The following is a 17,559-nucleotide window of genomic DNA, read 5'->3' on the forward strand; positions in this document are numbered from 1 at the left end:
GCCCGCCGCACTCTGCTCCCTCTAATGCAGCCTTTCAATCACAATAAATACTTCTCATTTCGCTAACGTAGCCTTTCAATGGCGGTGTATTTACCCAGCATTCACCGCGACGGAGAATATACCGATGCCAGATTACAGGGACCCAGTGCGCAGGCGCGGAACCTGGCTGTGTTTGGGGCATGCGCGGTGCGTGTAATGGCGGAGCGCACATGGTGAACATCTGCTGCGCAAAAGAGCCAGTTTTCAGCGGGGCGGAGGGGAGTAATGGGCCAGCAGGTAGCCGGAGAGGCTTCATAAACAACTGGTGCCCGCCGGAAGCCCGGAATAATAACCGGAATATCGGCGACTGCAGTTTCCGGGCTTTTTCCCGGTCACAGGCCCAGGTTAACGGCGGCCTTCTTTGTACAGGAATGCAAGGTCAGCGCTCCGCCATCTTGATTCAATGAGCAGCAAAACGCATTCGCGGCCATCTTGGTGGAGGAGCAACGTGAGGTGCGGTCAGTGTGTTTCCAACCGGTCCTCCTGAGTAAAGCAACAACTTGTTTATTTTATTCTCGCTCAACACCTCGGATTTCTCACTATCTCTACTAAAGGCGCTGCTCAGTGCTAAGCTTACGGTTTACGTCCCAGACAATTGTAACAGGAAAGCCCCAGAGCTGTTCACTCCCTGGGTTAGAAACCCTGTGAACAGTCCCAGGGTTATTATCTCATAACAACATAAGAAATAGGAGAAGGATTAGGACATTTGGCCCCTGGAGCCTGCTCCGACATTCAATAAGATCATGGCTGATCTGACCATGGACTCAGCTCCACTTCCCTGCACACTCCTCTCTTCCCTTATCGCTCAAAAATCTGTCTACCTCTGCCTTAAATATATTCAATGCCCCAGCCTCCACAGCTCTCTGGGGTAGAGAATTCCACAGATTCAAAACCCTCTGAGTGAATAAATTTCTCTTCATCTCAGTTTTAAATGGGTGGCCCCTTATTAGGGTAAACTAAAACTAGGGGGTACAGTCTATGAGTGGAAATATCCTCCCTGCATTCACCTTGTCGATTCCTCTCGTTATTTTATATGTTTCGATAAGATCACCTCTCATTCTTCTGAACTCCAATGTGTATAGGCCCAACCTACTCAACCTATTCTCAGAAGACAAACCCTCATCTCTGGAATCAACCTCTGAACAGCCCCAATGCAAGTATATCCTTCCTTAAATACGGAGACCAAAACTGCATGCAATACTCCAGGTGTGGCCTCAGCAATACGCTGTACAGTTGAAGCATCACTTCTCTGCTTTTATACTCTATCCCCCCCCTTGCAATAAAGGCCAACATTCCATTTGCCTTCCTGATTCCTTGCTGTACCTGCATACTAACTCTTTGTGTTTTACGAACAAGGACCCCCAGGTGTCTCTGTACTGTGGCACTTTGCAATTTTTCTCCATTTATATTATAATTTGCTTTTCTATTATTTCTGCCAAAGTGGATAACCTCACATTTTTCCACATTATACTACATCTGCCAAATTTTTGCGCACTCAATTAACCTGTCTATATCCCTTTGCAGATTTTTTGTGTCCTCACAATTTTCTTTCCCACCCATCATTGTATCATCAGCAAACTTGGCTACATTAAACTTGGTCCTTTCATTCAAGTCATTAATAATAGATTGTAAATAGTTGAGGACCCAGCACCGATCCCTGTGGCACCAATCGGAAAGTGACACGTTTATCCCGACTCTCTGTTTTCTGTTAGTTAACCAATCCTCTATCCATGCTAATATCTTACCCCCAACCTCATGAAATTTTATCTTGTGCAGTAACCTCTTATATGGCACCTTATCGAATGCCTTCTGGAAATCCAAATACACCACATCCACTGGTTCCCCCTTATCCACCCTGCTCGTTACATCCTCAAAGAACTCCAGCAAATTTGTCAAACAGGATTTCCTTTTAATATAACCATGCTGAATCTGCTTGATTGAATCATGCTTTTCCAAATGTTGTGCTGCTGTTTCCTTAATAATGGACTCCAGCATTTTCCCAACGACAGATGTTAGGCTAACTGATCTATAGTTTCCTGCTTTTTGTCTGCCTCCTTTTTTAAATAAATAGAGCTTTTACATTTGCAGTTTTCCAATCTGCTAGGACCACCTCAGAAGCCAGGGAATTTTGTTAGATTGCAACCAAGACATCCACTATCTCTGCAGTCATTTCTCTTAAGAATCTAGGATATAAGCCATCAGGTCCAGGTGACTTGTCGCCTTTAGTCCCATTATTTTACTGAGTACTGCTTCATTATTGATAGTGAATGCATCACGTTCCTCTCTCTCTATAGCCCCTTGATTATCCACTTCGGTATTACTCTCAGTGACCGAGTGTTTTACTCTAATTAAACTGATCTCGGACTATTTCTGTCAGATATTAACTCTTGCATGGTCCCAGCAAACACTCCCACTCCCTTGACCCTCCGATGTGACTGCAGGATTGCTTTGTGAAGACGGGCTCATGGAGAGAAACACCCTGCACAGAATGATCCCAAATTGAGCATCTCCAAGGGACAGGATTCCCAGCTTTAATCGTTCTCTGCCCTTTCCGCCCAGGCCAGTTCCTTTGCTCAGATTCTGATAAAAGTAAATTCGGAAAAGAGCACTTTGATTTTTACAGGCTGTATTAGTGCAGAGAGCTGCGCATGCGCGGTTCAGCCCCGTCCCCTGTGTCGATTTGCAGTGAGAAGAAGAGCACATGAGCCCTCCCCTCCCCCAGCCCTGTCTGTGATCGCCATTCACTCAGTAAGTGGAAGAAAATGGTTTAAAACAGCCGGGAATGGAGACCCCGTGACAAGGCAGCGAGCAGCAGCCTCCTTACAGCAGTGCAGCGCTTTGGGAGCGTGTCTGCAGATGGGCTCAGAGATCGGCATGGAGTCCAAGGGGGAGATCAGGGTGAGTCGGGGCTGTGTGTCAGAGGCAGAGTGGAGCAAAACGAGTTTCAGTGAGTGAGGAAGGGAGAGGCCATTCTCGGGCTGTGTTTCGACAGAGTAAGGTAACAGAGAAAGTAAATCACCTCGCTCTTTCAAATCATTGCTGCTTTCTTTCCCCAAATCAGCAGTGAATGTTTCTGATTCAGTTCCAATCTCACCGTGTCTGTTGTTCTTGGACAGTGAGCAGTGGAAACACAGCCTGACAGTGAGGATGTGGGGAGTTTCACAAAGTGCATCTATTGCAGACGTCAGGAGAGGAGTGTGGGAGAAGATATTTTAAAGTCAGATTATATTGTTTTGGTGTGTTGAGTTCTCCAGAACAATGTTGCTGGTGATCGAGAGATATATTGTCGCTCCCTCAGATACATCATATTCTCCCCCGCATCCATATCTTAGAACTAATAATGTTCTCGTATTATTATTCTCAGAGCAAAATTCTTCAACCAGCCAGAACAAATGTGAGCTTTCCTCCTCCACCCGGAACACAAGGAACAGTGCAGACAGCTCCTTCTCACACAGTAAGTACATCATCACTCACAGAGCACAGAGACACAGAACTGAGCTCAATCCTATTGTCACAGGCAACAGAAGCTGTCAGTCCCACAGTGATCCGAAGTGGTAGAATCTTCCAGCCACATGGAGCAGTAGAATCAGATGCTCTTAAACCATTGAAACAGATCACACTGACACATACATTAAACACCCACACGCACTTGCCAGGAACTGGCAGGTACAGATTATACTCCACACTTACTTGCCAGATACTGATAGGTACAGATTATAACCCACACTCATTTGCCAGAAACTGACAAGGTACAGATTAGACCGCACACTCACAGATCAGAAACTGACAGGTACTGTGTAAAACATAAAACCACGTAGACAAATAGATACAAATTAAAGGCAGACTAACATACCAGAAACCTAGACACACAGCTTAAACCCCCACACACACACCAAAACCTGTCCGGTACAGAATAATACACACACTCGCATATCAGAGACTGAGAGATACAGTATAAAACCCACACTCACACATCAGTGGCTGACATATTACAATCCATATTCCCATAACATAAATTGACATACAGTGAAGTGCCAATACTCACTTACCAGTTATTGACAGGTACAGTGTAAAGACCTCTTTTCCACACCAGAAACTGACAGATATAGAGTAAGGCACACAATCACATATCAGAACTTGACAGGTACAGAATAAAACCCAGGCTCCCATAACAGAAATGGAGAGACAGAGAAAGGCTCACACTCACATACCAGAGACCGATAGATACAGAGTGAAACTCAGACTCATTTACCAGAGACCGACAGATGCAGGGTAAACACTCACCTCCATAACAAAAATTGACAGTTAGAAACTAAAACGAATACTCTATCAGGAATTGGTGGTACACAGTAAAACAATACTAACATACTGGAGAATGACGGGTATGGAGTAGAGCTCACATTCACATAACAGAAATGGAAAGATACAGCACAAAACACACACTCACACATTAGGAATGGAAAGATACAGAATGAAACCCACAGGCAATTACCAGAAAGTGACAGGTACAGGATAAAACCCACACTCTCCTATCAGAAACTGACATACAGAGTAAAACCCTCATTCACATACCAGAGATGGACAGATACAGAGTCAAAACCACACTCCCATACCAGACACCCACAATATTCATTCTATATTTACCTGTCAATGGTTCAGAGAGTGAAAGTGTCAGTATCTATCCTATAATCACCGGTCAGTCCCACACTGACACTGCACCGGAGATTGAAAGTGGCAGTGTACATCTTATACTCACCTGTCAATCAGAATCTGTCACATCGCGTCAGAGAACGACAGAGGCAGTATCTATCCAACACTCACCTGTCACATAGTGTCAGTGAATGAGAGAGACAGTATTTATCCAACACTCACTGTCTCTCTCATTCTCTGACACAGTGTGACAGTTGAGTGTTGGATAGATACTGCCTCTTCATTCTCTGACAGTGTGACAGATGAGCGTTGGATAGATACTGTCTCTCTCATTCTCTGACACAGTGTGACAGGTATCTATCCAACGCTCACCTGTCACACTGTCAGAGAATGACAGAGGCAGTATCTATCCAACACTCACCTGTCACATAGTGTCAGAGAATGAGAGAGGCAGTATCTATCCAACACTCACCTCTCACATAGTATCAGTGAATGACAGAAGCAGTGTCTATCCAACACTCAACTGGCAATCCAACTCTGCCTCACTGTACCTGAGATTGAGAGATGCAATATCTATCCTATGTTCACAAATATATCCCATACTGATAGCAATATCAGAGAATGAAAGGTAGAGTGTCTGTCCTATACACACCTGTCAATCTCACACTGACACACAGGACCAGAGAGTGAGTGGCAGTGTCTGTCCTATACACACCTGTCAATCACACACTGACACACAGTACGAGAGAGTGACTGGCAGTGTCTGTCCTATACACACCTGTCAATCACACACTGACACACAGTACCAGAGAGTGAGTGGCAGTGTCTGTCCTATACACACCTGTCAATCTCACACTGACACACAGTACCAGAGAGTGAGTGACAGTGTATGTCCTATACACACCTGTCAATCACACACTGACACACAGTACCAGAAAGTGACAGATAAAGTGTCTGGTCTATCCTAAATCAAGCAATTTAAAACTGTCCCATTGTACCAATGAGTGACAGAAACAATATCTATCCCTTTTCACCGGACTAGTGAGTGTGGAACTGAACCCAGCCAGAGTCAGCTCCTTCAGGGGAGGGAGAGGGAGGGGCACCAGTGAGTGTAGAACTGAACCCAGCCAGAGTCAGCACCTTCAGGGGAGGGGAACCAGTGAGTGTAGAACTGAACCCAGCCAGTGTCAGCACCTTCAGGGGAGGGGAACCAGTGAGTGTAGAACTGAACCCAGCCAGAGTCAGCACCTTCAGGAGAGGGGAACCAGTGAGTGTAGAACTGAACCCAGCCAGAGTTGGTGATGATAATTGGGAGTGTAGGACAAGCTGCCTTCAGACGTGCGATGTGTTTGAATTTCAGGACAGGGACGGGGAAGAGTGTATGGGGCGGGGATTTACTGCTTAGGACGAACGATAGAGGAAAGAATCTACAATTGTCTGTTCTGAATTTCTGTCCTGTACTTGCAGTAATGATTTTGTAAACTGCTTTTCAGGGTATCAGGAGGGGAGGATTTGCAGACGGGGAACTCAAACCAAACATCACATCAAGATCTGACAGAATCACTCGATTCCTCAGGACCTGAATATCATCGGCCTTTGAACGTGGAAGGAGAAATCTTTGTCTGTTCTGTCTGTGGGAACAGATTTCAAACATCAGTGTGACTGGAAAAGCACCGAGACACACACACCCGAGAGAGAGTGTGCCAATTTACTGTCTGTGGAAAGAGCTTTAACCAGCCTGAAAAAACATCACACCATTGACAGTGGGGAGAAACCGTACACGTGTTGTGTGTGTGGACCAGGTTTCAACTGATCGTGCAACCTGGAGAGAAACAAGGACACCCATACGATGGGGAAACCGTGGAATTGTGGGGACTGTGGGAGGGGATTCAATTACCCATTTGAGCTGGAAGTTCATCGACACAGTCATACTGGGGAGAGACCGTTCACCTGCTCCGACTGTGGGAAGGGATTCACTGTGTCATCAAAACTGCTGAGACACCAGCGAGTTCACACTGGGGAGAGGCCGTTCACCTGCTCTGAGTGTGGGAAGGGATTCACTCACTCATCCCGTCTGCTGGAACACCAGCGAGTTCACACTGGGGAGAGGCCGTTCACCTGCTCGGAGTGTGGGAAGGGATTCACTCAGTCATCCCACCTTCAGGAACATCAGCGAGTGCACACCGGGGAGAGGCCGTTCACCTGCTCCATGTGTGGAAAGGGATTCACTGTGTCATCCCAGCTGTTGAGACACCAGCGAGTTCACACTGGGGAGAGGCCGTTCACCTGCTCCGAGTGTGGGAAGGGATTCACTCGGTCATCCAACCTGCTGACACACCAGCGAGTTCACACTGGGGAGAGGCCGTTCATCTGCTCCCAGTGTGGGAAGGGATTCACTGTGTCATCCACCCTGCTGGAACACCAGCGAGTTCACACCGGGGAGAGGCCATTCACCTGCTCCGACTGTGGAAAGGGATTCACTCGGTCATCCAACCTGCTGACACACCAGCGAGTTCACACTGGGGAGAGGCCATTCACCTGCTCCGAGTGTGGGAAGGGATTCACTCGATCATCCCGCCTGCTGACACACCAGCGAGTTCACACTGGGGAGAGGCCATTCACCTGCTCCGAGTGTGGGAAGGGATTCACTGAGCTATCCAACCTGCTGAGACACCAACGAGTTCACAAGTGACTGCGGGGTTTGGATTCTGCTGTTGTCCCAGACTGAATCATGTCCATTCTGACAGTTGGGCTTTCTTTCTGTTGATATTGACTCCCCCTATAACTGGGCTGAAGTTTAATATTTGGGATATTTCACCAATTAATCAAACGGGAAGAGGGTCAGCTAAAAAAAAAAATGCTGATTGTGTTTGCATCCATACTTCACCCTTTAAAAAACATAAGAAATAGGAGCAGGAGCAGGCCGTTGGTCACTCGAGACTGCTCTGCCATTTAATATGATCATGGCTGAGCTGATCTTGGGCACAGCTCCACTTCCCGGCCCACTCCCCATAAACCTTCACTTCATTATCGCTCAAAAATCTGGATATCTGGGGTCGAGAATTCCAAAAATTTATGACCCTCTGAGAAAATAAATTTCTCCTCAACTCTGTTCTAAATCGGCGACCCCTTATCCTTAAACTATGCCCCCTAGTTCTAGATTTTCCAATGAGAGGAAACATCCTCTCTGCAACTCCCTTGTTGAACCTCCTCAGTATCTTGTATGTTTCGATAAGATCACCTCTGATTCTTCGAAACTCCAATGAATATAGAAGATAGAAACAGAGAAAAAAGTTGCAGGAGTAGGCCATTCGGCCCTTCGAGCCTTTCAATAAGATCATGGCTGATCATTCCCTCAGTACCCCTTTCCTACTTTCGCTCTATACCCCTTGATCCCCTTAACCGTAAGGGCCATATCCAACTCCCTCTTGAATATATCCAATGAACTGGCATCAATAACTCTCTGCGGCAGGGAATTCCACAGGTCAACAACTCTCTGAGTGAAGAAGTTTCTCCTCATCTCAGTCCTAAATGGCCTATCCCTTATCCTAAGACTATGTCCCCTGGTTCTGGACTTCCCCAACATCGAGAACATTCTTCCCGCATCTAACCTGTCCAGTCCTGTCAGGATCTTATATGTTTCTATGAGATCCCCTTTCATCCTTCTAAACGCCAGTGAATAAAAATAGACATAGAAACATAGAAAATAGGTGCAGGAGTAGGCCATTCAGCCCTTCTAGCCTGCACCGCCATTCAATGAGTTCATGGCTGAACATGCAACTTCAGTACCCGCTTCCTGCTTTCTCGCCATACCCCTTGATCCCCCTAGTAGGAAGGACTTCATCTAACTCCCTTTTGAATATATTTAGTGAATTGGCCTCAACTACTTTCTGTGGTAGAGAATTCCACAGGTTCAACACTCTCTGGGTGAAGAAGTTTCTCCTCATCTCGGTCCTAAATGGCTTGCCCCTTATCCTTGGACTGTGACCCCTGGTTCTGGACTTCCCCAACATTGGGAACATTCTTCCTGCATCTAACCTGTCGAAACCCATCAGAATTTGAAACGTTTCAATGAGGTCCCCTCTCATTCTTCTGAACTCCAGTGAATACAAGCCCAGTTGATCCAGTCTTTCTTGATAGGTCAGTCCCACCATCCCGGGAATCAGTCTGGTGAATCTTCACTGCACTCCCTCAATAGCAAGAATGTCCTTCCTCAAGTTAGGAGACCAAAACTGTACACAATACTCCAGGTGTGGCCTCACCAAGGCCCTGTACAACTGTAGCAACACCTCCCTGCCCCTGTACTCAAATCCCCTCGCTATGAAGGCCAACATGCCATTTGCTTTCTTAACCGCCTGCTGTACCTGCATGCCAACCTTCAATGACTTCTGTACCATGACACCCAGGTCTCGTTGCACCTCCCCTTTTCCTAATCTGTCACCATTCAGATAATAGTCTGTCTCTCTGTTTTTACCACCAAAGTGGATAACCTCACATTTATCCACATTAGACTTCATCTGCCATGCATTTGCCCACTCACCTAACCTATCCAAGTCACTCTGCAGCCTCATAGCATCCTCCTCGCAGCTCACACTGCCACCCAACTTAGTGTCATGCGCAAATTTGGAGATACTACATTTAATCCCCTCGTCTAAATCATTGATGTACAATGTAAACAGCTGGGGCCCCAGCACAGAATCTTGCGGTACCCCATTACTCACCGCCTGCCATTCTGAAAAGTACCCATTTACTCCTACTCTTAGCTTCCTGTCTGACAACCAGTTCTCAATCCACGTCAGCACACTACCCCCAATCCCATGTGGTTTAACTTTGCACATTAATCTCTTGTATGGGACCTTGTCGAAAGCCTTCTGAACGTCCAAATATACCACATCAACTGGTTCTCCTTTGTCCACTTTACTGGAAACATCCTCAAAAATTCCAGAAGATTTGTCAAGCATGATTTCCCTTTCACAAATCCATGCTGACTTGGACCTATCATGTCACCTCTTTCCAAATGCGCTTTATGACATCCTTAATAATTGATTCCATCATTTTACCCACTACTGAGGTCAGGCTGACCAGTCTATAATTCCCTGTTTTCTCTCTCCCTCCTTTTTTAAAAAGTGGGGTTACATTGGCTACCCTCCACTCGATAGGAACTGATCCAGAGTCAATGGAATGTTGGAAAATGACTGTCAATGCATCCGCTATTTCCAAGGCCACCTCCTTAAGTACCATGGGATGCAGTCCATCAGGCCCTGGGGATTTATCGGCCTTCAATCCCATCAATTTCCCCAACACAATTTCCCGACAAATAAAGATTTCCCTCAGTTCCTCCTCCTTACTAGACCCTCTGGCCCCTTTTATATCCGGAAGGTTGTTTGTGTCCTCCTGAGTGAATATCGAACCAAAGTACTTGTTCAATTGGTCTGCCATTTCTTTGTTCCCCGTTATGACTTCCCCTGATTCTGACTGCAGGGGACCTACATTTGTCTTTACTAACCTTTTTCTCTTTACATATCTGTAGAAACCTTTGCAATCCGTCTTAATGTTCCCTGCAAGCTTCTTCTCATACTCCATTTTACCTGCCCTAATCAAACCCTTTGTCCTCCTCTGCTGAGTTCTAAATTTCTCCCAGTCCCCGGGTTCGCTGCTATTTCTGGCCAATTTAAATGCCACTTCCTTGGCTTTAATACGATCCCTGATTTCCCTTGATAGCCACGGTTGAGCCACCTTCCCTTTTTTATTTTTACGCCTGACAGGAATGTACAATTGTTGTAGTTCATCCATGCGGTCTCTAAATGTCTGCCATTGCCCATCCACAATCAACCCCTTAAGTATCATTCGCCAATCTATCCTAGCCAATTCACGCCTCATACCTTCAAAGTTAGCCTTCTTTAAGTTCTGGACCATGGTCTCTGAATTAACTGTTTCATTCTCCATCCTAATGCAGAATTCCACCATATTATGGTCACTCTTCCCCAAAGGGCCTCGCACAATGAGATTGCTAATTAATCCTCTCTCATTACACAGCACCCAGTGTAAGATGGCCTCCCCCCTCGTTGGTTCCTTGATATATTGGTCTAGAAAACCATCCCTTATGCACTCCAGGAAATCCTCTTCCACCGTATTGCTTCCAGTTTGGCTAGCCCAATCTATGTGCATATTAAAGTCACCCATTATAACAGCTGCACCTTTATTGCATGCACCCCTAATTTCCTGTTTGATGCCCTCCCCAACATCACTACTACTGTTTGGAGGTCTGTACACAACTCCCACTAACAATTTTTGCCCTTTGGTGTTCTGCAGCTCTACCCATATAGATTCCACATCATCAAAGCGAATGTCCATTCTAACTATTGCATTAATCTCTTTAACCAGAAATGCTACCCCACCTCCTTTTCCTTTTATTCTATCCTTCCTGAATGTTGAATACCCCTGGATGTTGAGTTCCCAGCCCTGATCATCCTGGAGCCACATCTCCGTAATCCCAATCACATCATATTTGTTAACATCTATTTGCACAGTTAATTCATCCACCTTATTGCGGATACTCCTTGCATTGAGACACAAAGCCTTCAGGCTTGTTTTTTTCACACCATTTGTCCTTTTAGAATTTTGCTGTACAGTGGCCCTTTTTGTTCTTTGCCTTGGGTTTCTCTGCCCTCCACTTTTCCTCATCTCCTTTCTGTCTTTTGCTTTTGCCTCCTTTTTGTTTCCCTCTGTCTCCCTGCATTGGTTCCCATCCCCCTGCCATATTAGTTTAACTCCTCACCAACAGCACTAGCAAACACTCCTCCTAGGACATTGGTTCTGGTCCTGCCCAGGTGCAGACCATCTCTCCTCATCTGACAGTCCAGCCATTCCTGGAATCAGTCTGGTGAACCTTCGCTGCACTCCCTCAATAGCAAGAACATCCTTCCTCAGACTAGGAGACCAAAACTGAACACAATATTCCAGGTGAAGCCTCACCAAGGCCCTGTACAACTGCAGTAAGACCTCCCTGCTTCTATATTCAAATACCCTAGCATTTGCCTTCTTTACCGCCTGCTGTACCTGCGTGCCCACTTTCAGTGACTGATGAACCATGACACCCAGGTCTTGTTGCACCTCCCCTTTTTCTAATCTGCCGCCATTCAGATAATATTCTGCCTTGTGTTTTTGCCTCCAAAATGGATAACCTCACATTTATCCACATTATACTGCATCTGCCATGTATTTGCCCACTCACCTAATCTGTCCAAGTCACCCTGCAGCTTCTTCGCGTCCTCCTCACAGCTCACACCGCCACCCAGTTTAGTGTCATCCGCAAACTTGGAGATATTACACTCTATTCCTTCATCCAAATCGTTAATGTATATTGTAAAGAGCAGGGGTCCCAGCACTGAGCCCTGGGGCACCCCACTGGTAACTGCCTGCCATTCTGAAAAGGACCCGTTTATCCCGACTCTCTGCTTCCTGTCTGCCAACCAGTTCTCTATCCAATACCATGCGCTTTGATTTTGTACACTAATCTCTTGTGCGGGACCTTGTCAAAAGCCTTTTGAAAGTCCAAATACACCACATCCACTGGTTCTCCCTTGTCCACGCTACTAGTTACATCCTCAAAAAATTCCAGAAGATTCGTCAAGCATGATTTCCCTTTCATAAATCCATGCTGACTTGGTCCAATCCTGTCACTGCTTTCCAAATGGGCTGCTATTTCATCCTTAATGATTGATTCCAACATTTTCCCCATTACTGATGTCAGGCTAGCCGGTCTATAATTACCCGCTTTCTCTCTCCCTCCTTTTTTAAAAAGTGGCGTTTCATTAGCTACCCTCCAGTCCATAGGAACTGATCCAGAGTCGATAGATTATTGGAAAATGATCACCAATGCATCCACTATTTCTAGGGCCACTTCCTTAAGTACTCTGGGATGCAGACTATCAGGACCCGGAGATTTATCGGCCTTTAATCCCATCAATTTCCCTGACACAATTTCCTGCCTTATCAGGATATCTTTCAGTTCCTCTTTCTCACTAGACCCACTGTCCCCTAGTACATTCGGAAGGTTATTTGTATCTTCCTTTGTGAAGACAGAACCGAAGTATTGGTTCAATTGGTCTGCAATTTCTTTGTTCCCCATTATAAATTCACCTGAATCCGACTGCAAGGGACCTACATTTGTCTTTACTAATCTTTTTCTCTTCACATATTTATAGAAGCTTTTACCGTCAGTTTTTATGTTCCCTGCAAGCTTCCTCTCGTACTCTATTTTCCCCTTCTTAATTAAACCCTGAGCCCTCCTCTGTTGAATTCTAAATTTCTCCCAGTCCTCAGGTTTGTTGCTTTTTCGAGCCAATTTACATGCCTCTTCCTTGGTTTTAACATTATCCTTAATTTCCCTTGTTAGCCATGGTTGAGCAACCTTCCCAGTTTTATTTTTACTCCAGACAGGGATGAACAATTGCTGAAGTTCATCCAGGTGATCTTTAAATGTTTGCCATTGCTTATCCACCATCAACCCTTTAAGTATCCTCTGCCAGTCCATTCTAGCCAATTCACACCTCATACTGTCAAAGCTTCCCCTCCTTAAGTTCAGGACCCGAGTTTCCGAATTAATTTTGTCACTCTCCATCTTAATAAGGAATTCCACCATATTATGCTCACTCTTCCCCAAAGGGCCTCGCACAACAACATTGCTAATTAGTCCCTTCTCATTACACATCACCCAGTCTAGGATGGCCAACTCCCTGGTTGGTTCCTCGACATATTGGTCTAGAAAACCATCCCTGATACACTCCAGGAAATCCTCCTCCACCGCAGTGCCACCAGTTAGATTAGCCCAATCTATATGTAGATTAAAGTCGCTCATAATTACTGCTGTACCTTTATTGCACACATCCCTTATTTCTTGTTTGATGCTGTCCCCAACCTCACTACTACTATTTGGTGGTCTGTACACAACTCCCACTTGCGTTTTCTGCCCTTTGGAATTCCGCAGCTCCACCCATACCGATTCCACATCATCCAGGCTAATGTCCTTCCTTGCAATTGCATTGATTTCCTCTTTAACCAGCAATGCCACCCCGCCTCCTTTTCTTTCTGTCTATCCTTCCTAAATGCTGAATACCCTTGGATGTTGAGTTCCCAGCCTTGGTCACACTGGAGCCATGTCTCTGTGATGCCAATCACGTCGTATCCGTTAACTGCTATCTGCGCAGTTAATTCATCCACCTTATTCCGAATATTCCTCGCATTGAGGCACCGAGCCTTTAGGCTTGTCTTTTTAACACACTTTGCCCCTTTGGAATCTTGCTGTAATGTGGCCCTTTTTGCTTTTTGCCTTGGGTTTTTCTGCCCTCCACTTTTACTATTCTCCTTTCTATCTTTTGCTTCTGCCCCCCTTCTATTTCCCTCTGTCTCCCTGCATAGGTTCCTATCCCCCTGCCATATTAGTTTAACTCCTCCCCAACAGCACTAGCAAACACGCTCCCGAGGACATTGGTTCCGATCCTGCCCAGGTGAAGACTGTCCGGTTTGTACTGATCCCACCTCCCCCAGAACCAGTTTCAATGTCCCAGGAATTTGAATCCCTCCCTTCTGCACCATTTCTGCACCATAGGCCCAAGCTGCTCAACCTTTCTTCATAAGTCAATCCCTTCACCTCAGGAATCAAACCAGTGAAGTTACTTTGAACTGTCTCCAATGCAAGTATATCCCTCCTTAAATAAGGAGATCAAACTGTACGCAGTATACCAGGTGTGGTCTCACCAATACACTGTACAGTTGTAGCAGGACTTCTCCAATTTTATACTCCATCCCCCTTGCAATAAAAGCCATCATTTCATTTGCCTTCCTGATTACTAACTTTTTATGTTTTACGTCCTCTACAGCCTTTACGGTAGAGGACACTAACAATATCCCAACAATGAATAGCCAAGGGGCTGTACGGGGGGCCGGGGGTTGGAGGAACTTATCACAATCACTAAGGAGGTGGCATTCAGTAAGATACTGGGACTAAAGGCAGATAAATCCCCTGGACCTGATGGCACCCTAGGGTCTTAAGAGAAGAAGCGGCAGGGAGAGTGGATGCATTGGTTGTAATTTACCAAAATTCCTTGGATTCTGGGAAGGTCCCAGCAGATTGGAAAACCACAAATGTAACACCCCTATTTAAAAAAGGAGGGAGACAGAAAGTAGACTAGTTAGCCTAACTTCTGTCATTGGGAAAAAAGCTGGAATCCATTATTAAAGAAGCAGTAGCAGGACATTTGGAAAAGCAGAATTCGGTCAGGCAGAGTCAGCGTGAATTTATGAAGGGATATCATGTTTGGCAAATTTGCTGGAATTCTTTGAGGATGTAATACGCAGGGTGGATAAAGGGGAACTAGTGGATGTGATGTATTTGGACTTCCAGAAGGCATTTGACAAGGTGCCACATAAAAGGTTACTGCACAAGATAAAAGTTCACGGGGTTGGGGGTAATATATTAGCATCGACAATTGGCTAACCAACAGAAAACAGAGAGTCGGGATAAATGATTCATTGTCTGGTTGGCAACCAGTAACTAGTGGGGTGCAGCAGGGATCAGTGCTGGAACCCCAACTATTTACAATCTATATTAACGACTTGGAGGAAGGGACGGAGTGTAATGTAGCCAAGTTTGCTGATGATACAAAGATGCGAGGAAAAGCAATGTGTGAGGAGGACACACAAAACTTGCAAAATGACTTACACAGGCTAAGTGAGTGGGCAAAAATTTGGCAGATGGAGTATAATGTTGGAAAGTGTGAGGTCATGCATTTTGGCAGAAAAAAATCAAAGAGCAAGTTATTTAAAGGGAGAAAGATTGCAAAGTGCTGCAGTACAGTGGGACCTGGGGGTATTTGTGCATGAAACACAAAAGGTTAGTATGCAGGTTACAGCAAGTGATCAGGAAGGCCAATGGAATCTTGGCCTTTATTGCAAAGGGGATGGAGTATAAAAGCAACAAAGTCTTGCTACAGTTATGCAGGGTATTGATGAGGCCACACCTGGAATACTGCGTGCAGTTTTGGTTTCCATATTTACGAAAGGATATACTTGCTTTGGAGGCAGCGCAGAGAAGGTTCACTTGGTTGATTCCAGAGATGAGGGGGTTGACTTATGAGGAAAGGTTGATGAGGTTGGGCCTTTCCACATTGGAATTCAGTAGAAAGAGAGGTTACCTTATCGAAACGTATAACATTATGAGGGGGCTTGACAAGGTGGATGCAGAGAGGATGTTTCCACTGATAGGGGAGACTAGAAATAGGGGGCATCAACTTAGAATAAGGGGCCGCCCATTTAAAACTGAGAAGAGAAGAAATTTCTTCCCTGATGGTTGTAAATCTGTGGAATTCGCTGCCTTCGAGAGCTATGGCTCATTGAATAAATTTAAAACAGAGATAGACAGCTTCTTAAACGATAAGGGTTATGGGGAGCGCGCAGGGAAGTGGACCGGAGTCCATGATCGGATCAGCCATGATCTTATAAAATGTCGGAGAAGGCTCGAGGGGCCGTATGGCCTACTCTTGTTCCTATTTCTCATGTTCTTCTGACAGAGAGACCCCCTGGACCCCCTGGTCCCTCTGTACTGCAGCATTTTGTAATATCGCTTCATTTAAATAATAATGTGTGTTTTTCTTTTTCTTGCCAAAGTGGATAACCTCACACTTTCCCACATTATACACCATCTGCAACATTTTTGCCCACTCTCTTAGCCTGTCAATATCCTTCTGCAGATTCGTTGTGTCCTCCTCACAACTTGCTTTCCCACCCATCTTTGTATCATTAGGAAACTTAGCTACATTACACTTGGTCCCAATAGTTGAGGTTCCTAGCACCGATCCCTGTGGCACCGCACTAGTTACTGTTTCACAACCGGAGAATGAACCATTGATCCTGAATCTCTGTCTTCTGTTAGTTAGCCCTCCCTCTATTCATAAGAACATCAGAAATAGGAGCGGGATTGGGCCATTTGGCCCATCGAGCCTGCTCCTCCATTTAATACAATCATGGCAGATCTGATCATGGTTTCAGTTCTACTTCTCTGCCCGCTCCCCATAACCCTTTACTCCCTTATCACTCAAAAATCTCTCTATCTCTGCCTTCAATTTTTTCAATGACCCAGCCTCCACAGCTCGCTGAGGCAGAGAATTCCACAGATTTACAACCCTCTAAGAGAAGACATTCCTCCTCATCACAGTTTTAAATGGGCGACCCCTTATTCTGAGACTGTCCCCTAGTTTTAGTTTCCCCTATGAGTGGTAATATCCTTTCTGCATGCACCTTGTTGAACCCCCTCATTATCTTATGTTTCATATGAACTTAAGAAATAGAAGCAGGACTAGGCCATATGGCCCCTCGAGCCTGCTCCGCCATTCAATAAGATCATGGCTGATCTGATCATGGACTCAGCTCCCCATAACCCCTTATCGCTCAAGAAACTGTCTATTTCTGTCTTAAATTTATTCAATGTCCCAGCTTTCACAGCTCTTCGAGGCAGCAAATTCCACAGATTTACAACCCTCTCAGAAGTAATTCCTCCTCACCTCTGTTTTAAATGAGCGGCCCCTTATTCTAAGATCATCCCTCTAGTTCTGGTCATCAGTGGAAACATCCTCTCTGCATCCACATTGTCAAGCCGCCTCGTAATCTTGTACGTTTCAATAAGATCATCTCTCATTCTTCTGAACTCCAATGAGTAGAGGCCCAACCGACTCAACCTTTCCTCATGTCAACCCCCTCATCCCCGGAATCAACCGAGTGAACCTTCTCTGAACTGCCTCCAAAGTATGTATATCCTTTCGTAAATATGGAAACCAACATTTTTCTCCACTTAATTTATTCAATTTTTTCTGC

General features: G+C 45.4%; 1 protein-coding gene across 3 annotated transcripts; it reads left to right on the forward strand.

The window, feature by feature from the left end:
* Window positions 1-198: 198 nt before the first annotated feature.
* LOC139273382 (histone-lysine N-methyltransferase PRDM9-like) lies at window positions 199-8,989 on the forward strand. 3 transcript variants are annotated; one of them, XM_070890221.1, is made up of 3 exons: window positions 199-497; window positions 3,404-3,493; window positions 6,183-8,989. In XM_070890221.1, exon 3 carries the CDS (start codon window positions 6,539-6,541, stop codon window positions 7,379-7,381), a length of 843 nt encoding a protein of 280 aa, XP_070746322.1. In that variant the 5' UTR covers window positions 199-497; window positions 3,404-3,493; window positions 6,183-6,538; the 3' UTR covers window positions 7,382-8,989. The 3 variants fall into 3 exon arrangements, with proteins under 3 accessions (XP_070746322.1, XP_070746321.1, XP_070746323.1); XM_070890220.1 differs by having other exon boundaries at window positions 199-492; XM_070890222.1 differs by having other exon boundaries at window positions 199-417.
* Window positions 8,990-17,559: the final 8,570 nt, after the last annotated feature.

Source organism: Pristiophorus japonicus, chromosome 9 (assembly GCF_044704955.1).
Source record: "Pristiophorus japonicus isolate sPriJap1 chromosome 9, sPriJap1.hap1, whole genome shotgun sequence".
NCBI classification, from domain to species: Eukaryota; Metazoa; Chordata; class Chondrichthyes; family Pristiophoridae; genus Pristiophorus; species Pristiophorus japonicus.

What these genes read in the sequence shown, in the direction of transcription:
- LOC139273382 (XM_070890221.1), top strand. Translation starts at nt 6,539, where the DNA reads ATGGGGAAACCGTGGAATTGTGGGGACTGTGGGAGGGGATTCAATTAC.